Source organism: Brassica napus, unplaced genomic scaffold, assembly GCF_020379485.1.
Source record: "Brassica napus cultivar Da-Ae unplaced genomic scaffold, Da-Ae ScsIHWf_1289;HRSCAF=1840, whole genome shotgun sequence".
NCBI lineage: Eukaryota > Viridiplantae > Streptophyta > Magnoliopsida > Brassicales > Brassicaceae > Brassica > Brassica napus.
In genome coordinates, this window is record NW_026014704.1 from 645 (window position 1) to 22,771 (window position 22,127).

The following is a 22,127-nucleotide window of genomic DNA, read 5'->3' on the forward strand; positions in this document are numbered from 1 at the left end:
TGATTCCATTTCCCAGTTTTGGGAATAGCACAGCTTCATCGTTCCAATCAAACCAGGATGAATCACTTGTGAGAAGCTTGATTTGGATACATAAGTGTGGAAATCACCAGGAAGTTGAATAAATCTCATAGGAGTTGGCAGAAGAAGTTATCCCACTTTCAAATCAGGTGATTCCAGTTTCCCAGTTTGGGAATAGGACAGCTTCTTCGTCGTTCCAATCAAACCAGGATGAATCACTTTGTGAAAGCTTGATTTGGATACATAAAGTGGTGGAGAATCACCAGGAAGTTGAATAAATCTCATAGGAGTTGGCAAGAAAGAATATCCCACTTTCAAATCAGGTGATCCAGTTTCCCAGTTTGGGAATAGCACAGCTTCTCTTCGTCGTTCCAATCAAACCAGGATGATCACTTTGTGAGAAGCTTGATTTGGATACATAAAGGGTGGAGAATCACCAGGAAGTTGAATAAATCTCATAGGAGTTGGATGAAGAAGTATCCCACTTTCAAATCAGGTGATTCCAGTTTTCCAAGTTTGGGAATAGCACAGCTTCTTCGTCGTTCCAATCAAACCAGGATGAATCACTTTGTAAAAGCTTGATTTGATACATAAAGTGGTGGAAATCACCAGGAAGTTGAATAAATCTCATAGGAGTGCAAGAAGAATTATCCCACTTTCAAATCAGGTGATTCCAGTTTCCCAGTTTGGGAATAGCACAGCTTCTTCGTCGTTCCAATCAAACCAGGATGAATCACTTTGTGAGAAGCTTGATTTGGATACATAAAGTGGTGGAGAATCACCAGGAAGTTGAATAAATCTCATAGGAGTTGGGATGAAGAAGTTATCCCACTTTCAAATCAGGTGATTCCAGTTTCCCAGTTTGGGAATAGCACAGCTTCATCGTCGTTCCAATCAAACCAGGATGAATCACTTTGTGAGAAGCTTGATTTGGATACATAAAGTGGTGGAGAATCACCAGGAAGTTGAATAATCTCATAGGAGTGGCAAGAAGAAGTTATCCCACTTTCAAATCAGGTGATTCCAGTTTCCTTTTTTGGGAATAGGACAGCTTCTTCGTCGTTCCAATCAAACCAGGATGAATCTCTTTGTAGAAGCTTGATTTGATACATAAAGTGGTGAGAATCACCATCAAGTTGAATAAATCTCATAGGAGTTTGCAAGAAGAAGTTATCCCACTTTCAAATAGGTGATTCCAGTTTTCCCAGTTTGGGAATAGCACAGCTTCTCTTCGTCGTTCCAATCAAACCAGGATGAATCACTTTGTAAGAAGCTTGATTTGGATACATAAAGTGGTGGAGAATCACCAGGAAGTTGAATAAATCTCATAGGAGTTGGGATGAAGAAGTTATCCCACTTTCAAATCAGGTGATTCCAGTTTCCCAGTTTGGGAATAGACAGCTTCTCGTCGTTCCAATCAAACCAGGATGAATCACTTTGTAAGAAGCTTGATTTTGGATACATAAAGTGGTGGAGAATCACCAGGAAGTTGAATAAATCTCATAGGAGTTGGATGAAGAGTTATCCCACTTTCAAATCAGGTGATTCCAGTTTCCCAGTTTGGGAATAGCCACAATCGCTTCATCGTCGTTCCAATCACCAGGAATTGAAATAAATCTCATAGGAGTTGGCAAGAAGAAGTTATCCCCTTTCAATCAGGTGATTCCAGTTTTCCCAGTTTGGGAACATAGGACAACTTCCCTCGTCGTTCCAATTAACCAGGATGAATCACTTTGTGAGAAGCTTGATTTTGATACATAAAGTGGTGGAGAATCACCAGGAAGTTGAATAAATCTCATAGGAGTTGGGATGAAGGAGTTATCCCACTTTCAAATCAGGTGATTCCAGTTTCCAGTTTGGGAATAGAACAGCTTCTTCGTCGTTCCAATCAAACCAGGATGACTCACTTTGTGAGTATAACACTTTTGTGTATTAGAGCATGATTCAAATAATCAGAGATAATCAGATGAAAAGATTAAAGAGATTAAGAGATTTTAGTGAGAGAATAAAGAGAGAGACTCAAACTCCATTAATTATTAAAGATGAGGTTTACAACATATTTATGTGAGAGAGACAATACATTCGAAATCCATAAGATAGAAAGAGATTCAGAGCATGTGTAGTCAAAGAGAGCCATCCAAAAGCATCCAATGGGAGTCTTCACATGCTTGATCCCTTTGGCATCTTTTACTAGATGCTGTCTACTTTACAGCCTGTCTCCAGCCTCTCTAGCTTGAGGAAACCTTATCCAGACTGCTCCTTCCTTATCCAAGAGCTCCTTGGTCGTGGGTAACTCTCCAAAGTGAAGCAAGATCACTTTCCAAGCTTTAACTGAGTTACCACAGTAAAACTAAAGTTACTGTGGTAAAACTCCAAAGTTACTGTATGCTCAATCCTCTTTCTCTATCAATGTTCCTCTCTTTATTACCTCATCTCAACACTCCCCCTCAAGCTTGACCATGTGGAACAAGTCAAGCTTGGAAACCATGAAGACCTCCCTCATTAAAAACCTCACCAAAGAAAACCCATTGGGATAAAACTTTGATGAGGGAAAAAGAGTGGAGACTCCATGGTTAAGGGGCTCAGCTCCTGGGAGTAAGATCAATGAGTCCAAGCCTGGATAGTATGGACTCCATTGTCTTCAATCTCGCTGCCTTGGTAAACACATCTGCAAGCTGATCTTCACTTCTTGTATAACATGGCAGAATCACTCCTAGGATAATCATCTGCCTCACCTTATGACAATCCACCTCTATGTGCTTGTTCTCTCATGAAACACTGAGTTGGAGGCAATGTGGATAGCTGCTTGATTGTCACAATGCATAGTCATAGGAGCACTCTGCTCAATCTCTAGATGCTTCAAGATCCCCTTGATCCACACCAACTCGTTTGTCAGCTTCAACATGGCTCTATACTCAGCTTCAGCACTTGAACAAGAGATAACCTTCTGCTTCTTACTCTTCCAAGTAACCAAGTTCCCTCCAATGAATGTACAATACCCAGTAGTTGATCTCCTGTCCACTCTATCTCCTGCCCAATCAGCATCACAATACCCAACCACTTCTGTACTGCCATTACAGCCCATCCAAACTCCTTGTCCAGCCGTCCCACTCAAATACCTCAGTATCCTATCAACCATCTTCCAGTGATGGACCTTTGGCGCCTGCATATGTTGACTCACTTGATTCACAGCAAAGCATATATCTGGCCTGGTAATAGTCAAGTAGATCAGCTTGCCAACCATCTTCCTATACAGCTTAGCATCCTCAAACAACTGGTTCTCTTCAACCTCCCCCTCACGTAAGACCTTATACCCCTCTTCAAGAGGTGTCTTGGCTACCTTTCCTCCAAGTACATCAGTCTCCTTCAACATATCCATTGTATACTTCCTTTGACACATAAACAAACCCTCCTTGGATCTGCATATCTCAATCCCCAAGAAATACTTCATCTCTCCCAAGTCTTTGATATCAAACACAGACTTGAGGAACTCTTTAGTGGCTTTAATCCCAGCCTTATCACACCCTGTGATAATCAAATCATCCACATATACCAGTATCACAATGATCCCTGATGGAGTAACCAAAGTGAAGAGTGTATGATCCAGTTCAGACTTCCTGAATCCTCTCCCATTGAGAGTTGTACTCAGCTTTCTGTACCAAGCTCTAGGAGACTGCTTCAGCCCATATATTGCCTTCTTCAATCTCAAAACATTTCCTGGTTTTACTAGATGCTCAAGACCAGGAGGAGGAAGCATGTATACCTCATCTTCTAGCTCACCTTGTAAGAAAGCATTCTTCACATCCATCTGCCACAAATCCCACTCCAAGTTTGTTGCAATGGACAACACAATCCGAACTGTGTGCAGCTTAGCTACTGGTGCAAAGGTATCAATGTAATCCTCTCCATAGGTTTGTGTAAATCCTCTTGCAACCAGTCTGGTCTTCTTCCTATCAATCTGTCCATTTGCTAGATACTTGATTGTGAAGATCCATCTACTAGATACAGCCTTCTTTCCCTTAGGCAGCTCACTCTCATACCATGTATCATTCTTGATCATAGCACCTGCTTCAGCTCCCACTGATTCTTTCCATTCCTTGTCTAACATAGCTTCTTCATAAGTCCTTGGCACATAACTCTCATCCAGACTAATCATAAAGGCATAATGCTCCTCTGGAAACTCAGCAAAGGAACACACGGCTTGAGAAGGATGCTCCACAGCCTGGGCATTGTAGTACACTCTCGTGTTTACCCAGTTGGAAGGATCCCTCTTTATCCTTGTGCTCCTCCTCAAAGCTTGCACCTGATCTTCAGTTTGCACACTAGCCGGCTCCACTTGCTCATCTTCTGAACTGGCCGGTCCGACTTGTTCTTCTCCACTAGACTGAACCTCATCTACTTCTCCACTAGACTGAACCTCATCCACTTCTCCACTAGACTGAACATTGTTCTCAACTTGATCATGAAGACCTGAATCCTCTTGGTTTTGCTCTTGCTCACCAGATTCAGTTCCATTCCCCCTCTCATGATCAAGAGGAGTTGTTCTTCCAGCTCCACCAGTCTGATTGGAAGACTCTCTCCTGCCGGGTTCCTGATCCTGGGACAACCCTATCCCGAGCTTCTCCAACAACACTCTCAGTATTGTTGCCTTATCAGATGGAGCTTGAGACAAATCCTTCAGATTTTCCCACTCCTTTTCTTCATAATAACCTTTTGTTTCAACAAACTTCACTTCTCTAGATACCATCACTCTCCTTGCTTCAGGATCATAGCACTTGTACCCTTTCTGAGTGATAGAGTAACCAATGAACATAGCCTTAGTACTCTTTGCCTCCAGCTTGTTTCTCTGCTCTCCTGGAACCATGACATAGCACACACACCCAAAGACACGTAGGTGATCAATGACAGGTTTGCTCTTGTTCAACACTTCAAATGGAGACAGATTCTTCAATATCTTGGTTGGAACCCGGTTGATGAGATAGCAAGCAGTCTGCACAGCATCACTCCAAAAAACGTTTTGGGACATTTGCATGAAACATCATTGATCTAGCAACCTCCATCAAGTGCCTGTTCTTCCTCTCAGCTACACCATTCTGCTGTGGTGTATAAGGACAGCTAGTCTGATGCACAATCCCATGCTTGGCTAGATGACTCTTGAAGGCATTGCTGATGTATTCACCTCCATTATCTGATCTCAGTACCTTCACAGTAGCATTGTATTGATTAGATACATATGCTTGGAAGTTCATAAATGCTTCTAGCACCCTATCTTTAGATGGAAGCAATGTAAGCCAAGTATACTTAGACTTCTCATCAATGAATGTCACAAAGTACTTCTGGCTATCTCTAGACAAACAAGGAGCAGTCCACACATCTGAATGAACTAGATCAAAGCAATGCTCATAAGTAGTTTCTGATGTTGGAAAAACAGTCCTACAATGCTTTCCTAATATGCATGCTTCACACTCCAAGTGATTAAATGACATATTAGGAATTATCAATTCAATAGCACGAGCATGAGGATGACCCAATCTAGCATGCCAAGTAATACTATCAATCTTCTCATAAGTACTACTCAAACACATAGAATGAAAGGGTTTAGAAATCTTAGCCAATTGGAGCTGGTATAGATTATTCTTGCTGTCTCCTCTCCCAATGACCCTTCCAGTCTTCAAATCTTGGAACTCAACATCATCTGGCGTGAATACTACTTGACAGCCAAGATCAATCGTGGCTTTCCTCACAGATACCAGATTTGAAGCAAACTGTGGCATGTAGAAGGCATCTGAGTCTTTGTCAAATAGCTTGAGCTTTCCAACCCCTTCTATTGGAATCCTATCTCCATTGGCTATCATCACACCCCCAGTGGCTTTCTTTACATCACTCATTAAGCTTCTATCACTAATCATGTGATGACTTGCTCCAGAATCAACAATGATGGGTTTGTTGGATGTGGATGATTTGGCAGGAGCACCTTGTCTCCGGGTCGTAGCCAAAGCATACACATACTTGACAAACTCATCCCATTCATCCTTTGTGACACGCTCATCCGCTCCTTTGGTCTCTAGCTTCCTCATGACCCCACTGCTCTCTACAGATTCTCCCATGTAAGCTGAGTAAGAACACTCTCCCATAAGAATCTGTTGTGCTTCTTCTCTCTGCCCATCTTCATAGTACCATAGCTACCTTGATAACCAGACAGTATGCTTCTCTTCCAACACCTTCCTCTTCTGATCTGAGCCTTAGAACGTCGTCTCAGCCTTCCCTTCTTCCTTTTAGCACCCTCCTTACTCCAAGTTATCTCTTTGTTCTCTTCCATCACTTGATGAAGCCTCTGAACAAGTACACACACTTCTTCCATGTTGGGTAGCTTCTCTTCCTTGAGAATAAGCTTTACCAACCAGCCATAAGATGAATCCAAGCTTGCAAGGAGGCTGAAGACAACATCTTGCTCTCGCCACTCTTCTAGCACTCTCGGATCACAACTTCTTGGTCTCAAGCTTTGTACCTCCGACCACAAACATCTCAGCTTCTTCACATGCTGATTGAAACCTTCTTTCCCTTGTTTCAACTCACAGATCATCTTCCTGACTTCATACATCCTCCTTAGATTGATCTTGTTCTCATAAACATCTTCAATCTTCTCAAGAGATATACTTTCTTCAAGACTCAACTGATCTTCACATTTCAACCTTGCTGTCTGACCCCCATCAGCAGCTCTCTCCATTAAAGGTTCTCCCTTTACTTGATTACTCCAAATCTCACAGCTTCCCAAAGCTGTCTTTACCCATCTTGGCCAAACCCACTTGTTTTCTTCTTGAATCTTCACTACTCCACTAGATTCGTGCTTCATATCCATGTTTCCACCAGAGAATCTCAAATAAACCCAGCCACACAAAGAATAGACAACACACATACCCAGAAACCTCAATAATCCCAAGAACACTCAAGAACACTCTGATTTTGAGAAAAAGAAATCACACTCACCCCCTTTATGCCAACCTGGCTCTGATACCATATACACTTTTGTGTATTAGAGCATGATTCAAATAATCAGAGATAATCAGATGAAAAGATTAAAGAGATTAAGAGATTTTAATGAGAGAATAAAGAGAGAGACTCAAAACTCCATTAATTATTAAAGATGAGGTTTACAACATATTTATGTGAGAGAGACAATACATTTCGAAATCCATAAGATAAGAAAGAGATTCAGAGCATGTGTAGTCAAAGAGAGCCATCCAAAGCATCCAATGGGAGTCTTCACATGCTTGATCCCTTTGGCATCTTTTACTAGATGCTGTCTACTTTACAGCCTGTCTCCAGCCTCTCTAGCTTGAGGAAACCTTATCCAGACTGCTCCTTCCTTATCCAAGAGCTCCTTGGTCGTGGGTAACTCTCCAAAGTGAAGCAAGATCACTTTCCAAGCTTTAACTGAGTTACCACAGTAAAACTAAAGTTACTGTGGTAAAACTCCAAAGTTACTGTATGCCTCAATCCTCTTTCTCTATCAATGTCTCCTCTCTTTATTACCTCATCTCAACAGTGAGAAGCATGATTTGGATACATAAAGTGGTGGAGAATCACCAGGAAGTTGAATAAATCTCATAGGAGTTGGCAAGAAGAAGTTATCCCACTTTCAAATCAGGTGATTCCACTTTCCCAGTTTCGGAATAGGACAGCTTCTTCGTCGTTCCAATGAAACCAGGATGAATATCTTTGTGAAAAGCTTGATATGGATACATAAAGTGGTGGAGAATCACCAGGAAGTTGAATAAATCTCATAGGAGTTGGCAAAAGAAGTTATCCCACTTTCAAATCAGGTGATTCCAGTTTCCCAGTTTGGGAATAGCACAGCTTCATCGTCGTTCCAATCACCAGGAAGTTGAATAAATCTCATAGGAGTTGGCAAGAAGAAGTTATCCCACTTTCAAATCAGGTGATTCCAGTTTCCCAGTTTGAGAATAGGACAACTTCCTCGTCGTTCCAATTAAGCCAGGATGAATCACTTTGTGAGAAGCTTGATTTTGATACATAAAGTGGTGGAGAATCACCAGGAAGTTGAATAAATCTCATAGGAGTTGGGATGAAGGAGTTATCCCACTTTCAAATCAGGTGATTCCAGTTTCCCAGTTTGGGAATAAGACAGCTTCTTCGTCGTTCCAATCAAACCAGGATGACTCACTTTGTGAGAAGCTTGATTTGGATACCTAAAGTGGTGGAAAATCACCAGGAAGTTGAATAAATCTCATAGGAGTTGGGATGAAGAAGTTATCCCACTTTCAAATCAGGTGATTCCAGTTTTCCAGTTTGGGAATAGCACAACTTCATCGTCGTTCCAATCAAACCAGGATGAATCACTTTTTGAGAAGCTTGATTTGGATACATAAAGTGGTGGAGAATCACCAGGAAGTTAAATAAATCTCATAGGAGTTGGCAAGAAGAAGTTATCCCACTTTCAAATCAGGTGATTCCAGTTTCCCAGTTTGGGAATAGCACAGCTTCATCGTCGTTCCAATAAAACGAGGATGAATCACTTTGTGAGAAGCTTGATTTGGATACCTAAAGTGGTGGAGAATCACCAGGAAGTTGAATAAATCTCATAGGAGTTGGGATGAAGAAGTTATCCCACTTTCAAATCAGGTGATTCCAGTTTCCAAGTTTGGGAATAGCACAGCTTCTCGTCGTTCCAATAAAACCAGGATGAATCACTTTGTGAGAAGCTTGATTTGGATACATAAAGTGGTGGAAATCACCAGGAAGTTGAATAAATCTCATAGGAGTTGGCAAGAAGAAGTTATCCCACTTTCAAATCAGGTGATTCCAGTTTCCCAGTTTGGGAATAGGACAGCTTCTTCGTCGTTCCAATCAAACCAGGATGAATCTCTTTGTGAGAAGCTTGATTTGGATACATAAAGTGGTGGAGAATCACCAGGAAGTTGAATAAATCTCATAGGAGTTGGCAAGAAGAAGTTATCCCACTTTCAAATCAGGTGATTCCAGTTTCCCAGTTTGGGAATAGCACAGCTTCTTCGTCGTTCCAATCAAACCAGGATGAATCACTTTGTGAGAAGCTTGATTTGGATACCTAAAGTGGTGGAGAATCACCAGGAAGTTGAATAAATCTCATAGGAGTTGGGATGAAGAAGTTATCCCACTTTCAAATCAGGTGATTCCAGTTTCCAGTTTGGGAATAGCACAGCTTCTTCGTCGTTCCAATCAAACCAGGATGAATCACTTTGTGAGAAGCTTGATTTGGATACATAAAGTGGTGGAAAATCACCAGGAAGTTGAATAAATCTCATAGGAGTTGGCAAGAAGAAGTTATCCCACTTTCAAATCAGGTGATTCCAGTTTCCCAGTTTGGGAATAGGACAGCTTCATCGTCGTTCCAATCAAACCAGGATGAATCTCTTTGTGAGAAGCTTGATTTGGATACATAAAGTGGTGGAGAATCACCAGGAAGTTGAATAAATCTCATAGGAGTTGGCAAGAAGAAGTTATCCCACTTTCAAATCAGGTGATTCCAGTTTCCCAGTTTGGGAATTGCACAGCTTCTTCGTCGTTCCAATCTAACCAGGATGAATCACTTTGTGAGAAGCTTGATTTGGATACATAAAGTGGTGGATAATCACCAGGAAGTTGAATAAATCTCATAGGAGTTGGGATGAAGAAGTTATCCCACTTTCAAATCAGGTGATTCCAGTTTCCCAGTTTGGGAATAAGACAGCTTCTTCGTCGTTCCAATCAAACCAGGATGAATCACTTTGTGAGAAGCTTGATTTGGATACATAAAGTGGTGGAGAATCACCAGGAAGTTGAATAAATCTCATAGGAGTTGGGATGAAGGAGTTATCCCACTTTCAAATCAGGTGATTCCAGTTTCCCAGTTTGGGAATAGCACAGCTTCATCGTCGTTCCAATCACCAGGAAGTTGAATAAATCTCATAGGAGTTGGCAAGAAGAAGTTATCCCACTTTCAAATCAGGTGATTCCAGTTTCCCAGTTTGGGAATAGGACAACTTCTCGTCGTTCCAATCAAGCCAGGATGAATCACTTTGTGAGAAGCTTGATTTGATACATAAAGTGGTGGAGAATCACCAGGAAGTTGAATAAATCTCATAGGAGTTGGGATGAAGAAGTTATCCCACTTTCAAATCAGGTGATTCCAGTTTCCCAGTTTGGGAATAAGACAGCTTCTTCGTCGTTCCAATCAAACCAGGATGAATCACTTTGTGAGAAGCTTGATTTGGATACATAAAGTGGTGGAGAATCACCAGGAAGTTGAATAAATCTCATAGGAGTTGGCAAGAAGAAGTTATCCCACTTTCAAATCAGGTGATTCCAGTTTCCCAGTTTGGGAATAGGACAGCTTCTTCGTCGTTCCAATCAAACCAGGATGAATATCTTTGTGAAAAGCTTGATTTGGATACATAAAGTGGTGGAGAATCACCAGGAAGTTGAATAAATCTCATAGGAGTTGGCAAAGAAGTTATCCCACTTTCAAATCAGGTGATTCCAGTTTCCCAGTTTGGGAATAGCACAGCTTCATCGTCGTTCCAATCACCAGGAAGTTGAATAAATCTCATAGGAGTTGGCAAGAAGAAGTTATCCCACTTTCAAATCAGGTGATTCCAGTTTCCCAGTTTGGGAATAGGACAGCTTCTTCGTCGTTCCAATCAAACCAGGATGAATCACTTTGTGAGAAGCTTGATTTGGATACATAAAGTGGTGGAGAATCACCAGGAAGTTGAATAAATCTCATAGGAGTTGGGATGAAGAAGTTATCCCACTTTCAAATCAGGTGATTCCAGTTTCCCAGTTTGGGAATAAGACAGCTTCTTCGTCGTTCCAATCAAACCAGGATGAATCACTTTGTGAGAAGCTTGATTTGGATACATAAAGTGGTGGAAAATCACCAGGAAGTTGAATAAATCTCATAGGAGTTGGGATGAAGAAGTTATCCCACTTTCAAATCAGGTGATTCCAGTTTCCCAGTTTGGGAATAGCACAGCTTCTTCGTCGTTCCAATCAAACCAGGATGAATCACTTTGTGAGAAGCTTGATTTGGATACATAAAGTGGTGGAGAATCACCAGGAAGTTGAATAAATCTCATAGGAGTTGGCAGAAGAAGTTATCCCACTTTCAAATCAGGTGATTCCAGTTTCCCAGTTTGGGAATAGCACAGCTTCTTCGTCGTTCCAATAAAACCAGGATGAATCACTTTGTGAGAAGCTTGATTTGGATACATAAAGTGGTGGAGAATCACCAGGAAGTTGAATAAATCTCATAGGAGTTGGGATGAAGAAGTTATCCCACTTTCAAATCAGGTGATTCCAGTTTCCCAGTTTGGGAATAGCACAGCTTCTTCGTCGTTCCAATAAAACCAGGATGAATCACTTTGTGAGAAGCTTGATTTGGATACATAAAGTGGTGGAGAATCACCAGGAAGTTGAATAAATCTCATAGGAGTTGGGATGAAGAAGTTATCCCACTTTCAAATCAGGTGATTCCAGTTTCCAAGTTTGGAATAGCACAGCTTCATCGTCGTTCCAATAAAACCAGGATGAATCACTTTGTGAGAAGCTTGATATGGATACATAAAGTGGTGGAAAATCACCAGGAAGTTGTAATGAACTCCTAGGATGCTTCTTTGGATTGAATTGGATAGATCCTTGTATAAACGAATCAGAGACTCAAGTTTATCAAGGTGATGGATCGTTTGGTGACACAAAGAGTTGCGGAATGGCTCCTTGATACTCCTAGATGACTAGCTTGGATATTACACACCAAAATAGACACCCTTAGTTGTTGGATATGACACACCAACGAGATTCACTCAAGACTTGATGAGAAGTAAAGAGAGAACAAAGAAATCTGATAGATTTGTAGAAAAAGGATTGTGATTAAAAGAGAGAACGCAAACACACTTATATAGAGAAGTATGGAACAGGCTCCATATTCTCGAGATCATTAAAGGGAACAGGCTCCCTTGGAACTACAACAAAGACTAAAGACTTATTCAAATTCGAAAAGAGTTTTTAAAACATGAAATAAAAACCATAGTTTAAAAATAACCTAAGGTGGAACCGTGATACATCATCTAAGGTTTATGTAAGTAACTTGTGGCCTCATTAAAAACCTTCCTTTGGAAAACCCAATGGGACAAAACCAAAGGCTAGGAAAAGAGCACACACAAGCACTTGCTTAGATGATGATCAGTTTGAAACCATTGCTTGAATGGTGATAAGAGTGTCTTGATTGATCAAACGTCCATCAAGACCGTCTTCTTGCTTCCATGAGATCATAAGTAGACTTCCAACAGCTTCTTTGAGTCTTCTAGCTTTGGCGCGAGTGATGGGACCTGGTGGAATGACTAAGGCATCATCTTCTTCCCTTGATTGGTCTTTGAACTCTTTATCTCCATCCTTGTGCCGGTCCATGATCATATCATCCCCTCCCTCTTGAAAAGGATTTGTCCTCAAATCTGGCTCATCTGCAAAATAAGGAACCAAGTCAGTGATATTAAAACTATTGCTCACATCATACCTTCCTTGGAGATCCAGCTTGTAAGCATTGTTGCCGATTTTCTTTATGATCTCAAATGGTCCATCAATCCTTGGCATGAGCTTGGATTTCCTCTCATTAGGAAATCTTTCTTTCCTTAGGTGAATCCAGACTTGATCACCCACTTCAAAGACTCTTTCACGCCTCCCCTTGTTTGCTTGTTTGGCATATTGCTTAGTCTTCTCTTCTATGTTGCGCCTTGCTTGTTCATGAAGTTGTTGTACCTTCTCTGCCTTCTTCTTGCCATCAAGACTAACTCTTTCACACTCAGGTAAAGGTATTAGATCCAAAGGAGAGATGGGATTGAACCCATAAACAATTTCAAATGGAGAAAACTTAGTAGCAGAATGCACAGCATGATTATATGCAAATTCACAATGAGGCAAACAATCTTCCCATGATTTCAAGTTCTTCTTTATAATTGCACGCAAGAGTGTACCAAGAGTTCTATTAACTACTTCAGTCTGACCATCAGTTTGTGGGTGACAAGTAGTAGAAAATAATAGCTTAGTGCCTAGTTTAGACCAGAGAGTTTTCCAAAAGTAGCTTAGAAACTTAGTATCTCTATCAGATACAATAGTCTTAGGCATGCCATGTAAACGCACAATCTCCTTAAAGAACAAGTTAGCTACATGCAATGCATCATCAGTTTTATGACAAGCAATGAAGTGTGCCATCTTAGAAAATCTATCAACTACCACAAAGATTGAATCTTTACCAGTACGAGTTCTAGGCAATCCAACAATGAAGTCCATAGAGATATCATTCCAAGGATGATAAGGGATGGGTAAAGGCGTGTACAAACCATGGTTTTGGACTTTGGACTTAGCTTGTTTACAAGTTGCACACCTTTCACAGAGTCTTTCCACATCTCTTTTCATCCGCGGCCAGTAGAAGTGATCCTGCAAGGTCTTGAGAGTTTTTGCGACACCAAAATGTCCCATGAGGCTTCCTCCATGAGATTCCCTAACAAATAAATCTCTCAAAGAACAATTAGGCACACAAAGTCTATTATCATAGAAAAGAAATCCATCCTGCCTAAAGTAATGTCCAGCAGCAAATTTCTCACAAGACTTATAAGCATCTTTAAATTCAGGATCATTCTCATACATTACTTTAATCTGCTCAAATCCTAATAGCTTAACATCAAGAGTGTTCAAGAGAACATACCTTCTGGATAGTGCATCAGCAACTATGTTTTCCTTACCTTGTTTATACTTGATGACATAAGGAAATGTCTCAATGAACTCAACCCACCTTGCGTGTCTCTTGCTGAGTTTGTTTTGGCTTTTAAGGTACTTGAGAGACTCATGATCAGTGTGAATGACAAACTCCTTGGGCCATAGGTAATGCTGCCATGTCTGCAAAGCCCTCACCAAAGCGTAGAGTTCCTTGTCATAAGTAGCATAGTTGAGAGTCGCTCCTCCTAGTTTCTCACTGAAATATGCTATGGGTCTCTTCTCCTGCATAAGAACAGCACCAATTCCAATTCCTGAAGCATCACATTCAATTTCAAAAGTTTTATTGAAATCAGGAAGTATAAGAAGAGGGGCATTAGTAAGCTTCTCTTTTAGGCATTGAAAGGCAAGTTCTTGTGCTTCTCCCCATTTGAATCCAACTTCTTTCTTGATCACCTCAGTCAATGGAGCGGCTATGGTGCTAAAATCTTTTACAAACCGTCGGTAGAAGCCAGCTAATCCATGGAAGCTTCGCACTTCACTGATGGTTTTAGGAATCGGCCACTCTTGTATTGCTTTCACCTTCTCTTGATCTACCTTTACTCCATCTGCACTCACAACAAAGCCTAGAAAAACCAAGTGATCCGTTCCAAAAGTACACTTCTTAAGGTTAGCAAAAAGAGATTCCTTTCTAAGCACATCAAGAACAGCTCTAAGATGTCCTATATGATCATTAAAGCTCTTACTGTATACAAGGATGTCATCAAAGTATACCACAACAAATATGCCAATGAATGATCTAAGAACATGATTCATTAATCTCATGAATGTACTAGGTGCATTGGTTAATCCAAATGGCATGACTAACCACTCATAAAGACCATGTTTAGTTTTGAATGCAGTTTTCCATTCATCTCCTTCTTTCATCCTAATCTGATGGTATCCACTTTTCAAATCAATCTTAGAAAATATGCAGGAACCATGCAATTCATCAAGCATATCATCTAATCTAGGAATAGGATGGCGATACTTTACAGTGATGTTGTTGATGGCTCTACAATCAACACACATGCGCCAGCTTCCATCTTTCTTAGGCACAAGAAGCACTGGTACTGCACATGGGCTCATGCTCTCACGGATATGCCCCTTTGCCATCAACTCCTCAACTTGTTTTTGCAGTTCTTTAGTCTCCACGGGATTAGTCCTATAAGCTGGCCTATTTGGAAGTGTAGAACCAGGAACAAAATCAATCTGATGCTCAATCCCTCTAAGAGGTGGAAGACCAATTGGATTATCTTCAGGAAATACATCTTCAAATTCCTGTAAAAGACACTTAATTTCACTCGGATATACCGGTGTTGGGTCAGTAACATTCAAAAGAGACTCTTTAAAGATAAGTAAAAGAATAGATTGATGAGCATTGAGAGTTCTTTTGATTTCACCCGATTTGGCATAGAGACTATGCTGCTTCTTTGATTCAGGTTTGAGGTCTATTTCTTTCTTCTTTTGTAGCTGCAGTTGATCTTGATGAACTTCCTTTGGTGTTAGAGGAACCAGCACAGTCTTCTTTCCTTTGAACTCAAACGTGTGCTTGTTGGTGTAGCCATCATGTATCACTCGTCTATCTGATTGCCATGGCCGACCAAGAAGGATATGTCCAGCTTCCATAGGCAATACATCACAGAGAACCTCATCCTCATACCTTCCAATTGCAATGGGAACCGAAACCTGACTAGAAACCCTCATTTCTCCTTCTTCATTCAACCATTGAAGCCGGTAGGGCTTTGGATGTTTCTGTACTTGGAGGCCAAGCTTCTTTACCATAGTTTCACTAGCTACATTCACACAACTTCCTCCATCAATGATAAGACTACAGACCTTTCCTTGCACAAGGCACCGAGTGTAGAATAGATTCTCTCTCTGTTCTTGCTCTTCAGCTTTACTTTGCAAACTCAAAGTTCTTCTAGCCACCAATAACCTTCCTTTCACGGGTTCTTCTTCATATTCTTCTTCAATAAGCGCCTTACACTCAGACTCTGAAAGCTCATCCTCAGATTCATACTCTCCATTCTCAAGAAGAATCATGATTCTTTTATTGGTGCACTCATTTGCATAATGGCCTCTACCCTGACACTTAAAGCACTTAACATCTCTAGCTCTTGCACTTGAAACCTCGGCCTTTCCTTTATCCTTGCTGTAAAAGGAATTTGGCTTTGAGTCTTCTTTCAGTTGCGGTTTGCTTTCCTTTTGATAGCTAGACTTTTCTTCTTTAGTTCCCTGAAGTCTGGTGTTGTAACGAGAATGAGAATGGCCCTTCCTCTTAACTTGTTGCTCAACTAGTATAGCTTTGTGAAGCATCTCTTCTATCTCCACATAGTGCTGCATCTCAACATTATCTTGTATCTCTCGGTTGAGACCTCCTAAGAACCTAGCCATAGTAGCTTCTTTATCTTCAGAAACACGAGCTCTCAGCATCAACAGCTCCATGTCTTGATAGTATTCTTCAACAGATCGAGATCCTTGGGTGAGTCTTCTTAACTTCTGGTGCAAGTCGCGATGATAGTGATTTGGCACAAATCTTTTACGCATGAGAGCCTTCATCTCGTGCCATGTTTCAACGGGATACTCTTGGTTAAGTCTCCTGGTAGTCACAAGCTGGTCCCACCAACTCAGCGCATAGTCATGGAACTCAGTTGCTGCTATCTGAATCCTTTGGGCATTGGTGTAGTGCTTACAGTTAAACACCAACTCCATCTTCTTTTCCCATTCCAAGTAAGCATCCGGATCAACTTTGCCATGGAAAGGAGGTATCTTCAGCTTTAAACCAGCAAGATCATCTCTGTAAGTTCTCCTTTCATCATGATCTCTTCTATGTCTCCTTCTACTATCTCTAGAAGAGGAACTGCTGTGCGTGGCTCGGTTACGCTCATAGTAGTGGTCTGTTTCTTGTGATTCAGCATGCTCTCTCGGGGTTTCATCACGTCTTTCTCGTCTAGACTCATTGCTATGACCTTGGCCCGTAGCTTGCCTTATCTCTTGCCTTATTTCATCGCGAAGTTCCTTCATACTGCTCTTGATCATATCAGCAACGGTAGTGATCATCGTTTGGTTTAATTGCTCAGTCATCTGATCTCTCAATAACTTGTTCTGTCTCACGAGTTCTGCTTCATCTTCCGACTCTCTCACCATGGTACCTGATTCAGAAAACACTCAAACAAGTAAGATGTTCACAAGAATCAAATCAGAACAATTAGTCGACGCGGAAACAACTTTCAAAAGATTCAAAAGATAGAAAACTTGCAGATCACGGATTAGAGAATTCAAATCGACAAGACTAAGATTAGATCTATCAATTTTGGATTTATGCAGATCAGATTCAAGACAAATAAGAACAGATCTATCACAGAAACAACACAAATCAAGTTATTCAGCAAGTGATTCGACAGATCAAGCGATTCGATTACTTCCTTCACACGGATCGGATGAGTTTGATTCAAAATATGATAAGAACACTTAGATCTAATAGGATTCAACACAGACGATTAGCAATCAGGTGATATGCTACTCAGATGATACGAGAAACAACAACAGATCGCAGATCTATCAATGGTAATCAAAGAAGTTGAAAAGTTTATTTGAAACAGAAGAGAAATCGAAAACTTCCCAATCCAAAGCAGCTCTGATACCACTTAATGAACTCCTAGGATGCTTCTTTGGATTGAATTGGATAGATCCTTGTATAAACGAATCAGAGACTCAAGTTTATCAAGGTGATGGATCGTTTGGTGACACAAAGAGTTGCGGAATGGCTCCTTGATACTCCTAGATGACTAGCTTGGATATTACACACCAAAATAGACACCCTTAGTTGTTGGATATGACACACCAACGAGATTCACTCAAGACTTGATGAGAAGTAAAGAGAGAACAAAGAAATCTGATAGATTTGTAGAAAAAGGATTGTGATTAAAAGAGAGAACGCAAACACACTTATATAGAGAAGTATGGAACAGGCTCCATATTCTCGAGATCATTAAAGGGAACAGGCTCCCTTGGAACTACAACAAAGACTAAAGACTTATTCAAATTCGAAAAGAGTTTTTAAAACATGAAATAAAAACCATAGTTTAAAAATAACCTAAGGTGGAACCGTGATACATCATCTAAGGTTTATGTAAGTAACTTGTGGCCTCATTAAAAACCTTCCTTTGGAAAACCCAATGGGACAAAACCAAAGGCTAGGAAAAGAGCACACACAAGCACTTGCTTAGATGATGATCAGTTTGAAACCATTGCTTGAATGGTGATAAGAGTGTCTTGATTGATCAAACGTCCATCAAGACCGTCTTCTTGCTTCCATGAGATCATAAGTAGACTTCCAACAGCTTCTTTGAGTCTTCTAGCTTTGGCGCGAGTGATGGGACCTGGTGGAATGACTAAGGCATCATCTTCTTCCCTTGATTGGTCTTTGAACTCTTTATCTCCATCCTTGTGCCGGTCCATGATCATATCAAGTTGAATAAATCTCATAGGAGTTGGCAAGAAGAAGTTATCCCACTTTCAAATCAGGTGATTCCAGTTTCCCAGTTTGGGAATAGGATAGCTTCATCGTCGTTCCAATCAAACCAGGATGAATCTGATAAGCCGTTAAGGGTGTATTTCCGTAAGAGGTCGAGGAAGGCAGCAGGTGATTCTAAGGGTGAGGGAGTTACTGAGGAAGTGAATACGGATGACGTGGAAGTAAATAACTGAAGAGAGGGATTACGTGGCAGCTACTAACAGAAGAGAGTGTAGCTGAGATATAAGGAATTGATTGTTGTTTTAGAAAATATCTTTGGATCATTTTGTAATAGGCTTGTAGAGTGTTTACTCTCGAGAGGCAGTTTCAAGAGTTTGTTCTTGATTCTGAGGAATCGGATTACATTCGGGATTCTGATCCTTGGTGGAATTCGATTATCACTTTGTTAATCAGATAAACATAGTTGTTTGCTTAACAAATTGGTGCGGTGACTCGATCGAAGCTTCGCGATCTCAGCAATGGCGACTCTCGAAGGCGATGTCGAAGCGCTGTATTCACAGTTCGGTGATTTGAAGAGTCAGGTTGATGCGATTCACGGAGGTTGGGCCTTACTCACCAAATCGAACACGGAGATGACGGAGAGACTGGACTCGATGCAAAGTACGTTATCGAGAATGGAAGCGTTCTTGACGGGCGAGAAATCGAAAGGGAAGACGGTGGATTCATCGGAGAACAACGATAATCAGGTACGATCATCTCTTCCATCACACAGGGAAGATCTACCGTTAGGATATCGGAGAATGAGTAATTCGTTGGAAAATAGATCTGATCTGATGAAGAAAGCAGAGTTACCAGTTTTCAGTGGGACGTACCCCAATATTTGGTTGAACAGAGCTGAGAGGTATTTCAGATTGGGAAATTTCTCGGATCAAGATCGGTTTGATTTGTTGTCACTCAGTTTTGAAGGGGTGATCTTGAATTGGTTTTTGATTGAGCTAGAGGAGCTGCCTTTTTCTTGTTGGAATGATTTTAAACGGAGACTGATTGCGAGATTTACACATAGAATGGAGGATGATCCAGGGAAGAGACTATTTTCAATCAAGCAAACCGGTTCAATCACTGATTACATTGGAGAGTTTGAGGAACTGCGAGGGTTGGTATCTGGAATTGATGAGAAGAACTTAATTCATGTGTTCTTCAATGGACTCAAACAAGAGATGAAGGAGGTGATTAAGATGAAAGAGCCACAAGGTTTGCGACAACATATTGAAGCAGTGATAAAAATGGAAGATAGTGCGTTCTGTAAATCTATGGCAGCTGTGACAACGTCAGGGTCTAAGCAGGCTTCTACTATTCCGTTTCGTACATCTTCACAGTACAATAGCAATCGCCAGGGGACTTCTTCGCAGTCTAATGAGGCGAGCTCGAGCAAGGGTCTTCAACAAGATAAATCTCAAGTAAAACAGCTTAAACCGATGGGAGGACCAAAACGGTTGACTCCAGCAGAAGTCGCAGAGAAGAGAAGGCTGGGGTTATGTTACAAATGTGATATGAAGTGGTCGAAAACTCACGAATGCCATATGTTGGAGCTTCAAGTACTTACAGTGCTTGACGGGTGTGAAGTGGAAATTGTTAATGATTTGTTTTTGGATACGTTTGAAGACAACAATGGCAATGTCACTGAGTTAATGGAGCTGTCGTTGAACTCTTTTTTGGGTCTTTCTTCTCCAACAACTATGAAGCTGTGGGGATCAATAGGAAAGAATAATATTGTCGTATTAGTGGATAGCGGTGCTTCCCACAATTTCATTGATCCATCAGTATTGAAGAAAGCTCATCTCACTCCAGTGAATGATAGAAGGTTGGACATTCTTTTGGGAACAGATATTACAGTAAAAGGTTCAGGCGTGTGCAAAGATATTCCTTTTACAATACAGAGTATGGAAGATGTTGCAGATTTTATTGTATTGGAGCTTGGCAGACTAGACATGGTCTTGGGGGTTCAATGGCTAAGGACGTTGGGCCGTTGTGAAGTAGACTGGGAGACGCAGGAAATGTCGTTTGTGTTTAAGGGGAACAAAATTACGTTGCGAGGAGATCCTTCACTTCATGGGGCTCCAACAACATTGAACAACCTTCTTGACGTTGAGACTACAAAAGGTTTGGAGTTTGATCTGGACATGGTTCAGGTCAACAACATCAGCTTGACGCAGGAGATTCCAATTCCGATAGAGCATTTATTGGATAGGCACGTGAGAGTTTTTGCAGAGCCAACCCAGTTGCCGCCTCTACGTAACAGAGAGCATGCTATAAATCTAAAAGCAGGCACTGGTCCAATAAGTGTTCGCCCTTATAGATACCCTCATGCGTATAAGGAGGAGATGGAAAAAATGGTTTCTCAAATGCTGCAAGCTGGGTTGATCCGACCGAGTCGTAGCCCGTATTCTAGTCCGGTATTGTTAGTTCGCAAGAAAGACGGTTCATGGCGCTTTTGTATCGACTACAGAGCATTGAACAAGGCTACAATTCCGGACAAGTTTTGTGACAACCCATCCTCTCACTAGGAACCTAGGTTCACAGCGCTGCAGCGCACCGACCCCAACCCCTCCATTATGAGTCCTCTCTGACTCCATAATTAGGTTGTTGGTGAGACTCGAACCCAGGTCCTCACCCTTTAACAACACTCCTCCAGGATGAGTTGTCACCAATTGATCTGCAGGTCAATTGGTGACAACTCATCCTGGAGGAGTGTTGTTAAAGGGTGAGGACCTGGGTTCGAGTCTCACCAACAACCTAATTATGGAGTCAGAGAGGACTCATAATGGAGGGGTTGGGGTCGGTGCGCTGCAGCGCTGTGAACCTAGGTTCCTAGTGAGAGGATGGGTTGTCACAAAAAAAGTCGACTTTTTTTGTGACAACCCGCCCCGTGGGACTACCCGTCCATGGGCCCCAGGCTCACAGCGCTGCAGCGCACCGACCCCAACCCCTCTATTATGAGTTCTCTCTAACTCCATAATTAGGTTGTTGGTGAGCCTCGAACCCAGGACCTCACCCTTTAACAGCATTCCCACAGGACAAGCTGTCACCAATTGACCTGCAGATCAATTGGTGACAGCTTGTCCTGTGGGAATGCTGTTAAAGGGTGAGGTCCTGGGTTCGAGGCTCACCAACAACCTAATTATGGAGTTAGAGAGAACTCATAATAGAGGGGTTGGGGTCGGTGCGCTGCAGCGCTGTGAGCCTGGGGCCCATGGACGGGTAGTCCCACGGGGCGGGTTGTCACAAAAAAAGTCGACTTTTTTTGTGACAACCCATCCTCTCACTAGGAACCTAGGTTCACAGCGCTGCAGCGCACCGACCCCAACCCCTCCATTATGAGTCCTCTCTGGTCAATTGGTGACAACTCATCCTGGAGGAGTGTTGTTAAAGGGTGAGGACCTGGGTTCGAGTCTCACCAACAACCTAATTATGGAGTCAGAGAGGACTCAAAATGGAGGGGTTGGGGTCGGTGCGCTGCAGCGCTGTGAACTTAGGTTCCTAGTGAGAGGATGGGTTGTCACAGAATCACTTTGTGAGAAGCTTGGTTTGGATACATAAAGTGGTGGAGAATGACCAGGAAGTTGAATAAATCTCATAGGAGTTGGGAAGAAAAAGTTATCCCACTTTCAAATCAGGTGATTCCAGTTTCCCAGTTTGGGAATAGCACAGCTTCTTCGTCGTTCCAATCAAACCAGGATGAATCACTTTGTGAGAAGCTTGGTTTGGATACATAAAGTGGTGGAGAATGACCAGGAAGTTGAATAAATCTCATAGGAGTTGGGAAGAAGAAGTTATCCCACTTTCA

At 41.6% G+C, this 22,127-nt stretch overlaps 1 protein-coding gene across 2 annotated transcripts; it reads left to right on the plus strand.

Annotated features, from left to right (window-relative positions):
* The first annotated feature begins 18,284 nt into the window (after positions 1-18,284).
* Positions 18,285-21,854, plus strand: LOC125596770. 2 transcript variants are annotated; one of them, XM_048771825.1, is made up of 2 exons: positions 18,285-21,002; positions 21,831-21,854. In XM_048771825.1, the coding sequence occupies exon 1, from the start codon at positions 18,802-18,804 to the stop codon at positions 20,845-20,847; it is 2,046 nt and encodes a 681-aa protein (XP_048627782.1). In that variant the 5' UTR covers positions 18,285-18,801; the 3' UTR covers positions 20,848-21,002; positions 21,831-21,854. The 2 variants fall into 2 exon arrangements, with proteins under 2 accessions (XP_048627782.1, XP_048627783.1); XM_048771826.1 differs by lacking the exon at positions 21,831-21,854 and adding an exon at positions 21,162-21,175.
* The last annotated feature ends 273 nt before the right edge of the window (positions 21,855-22,127 follow it).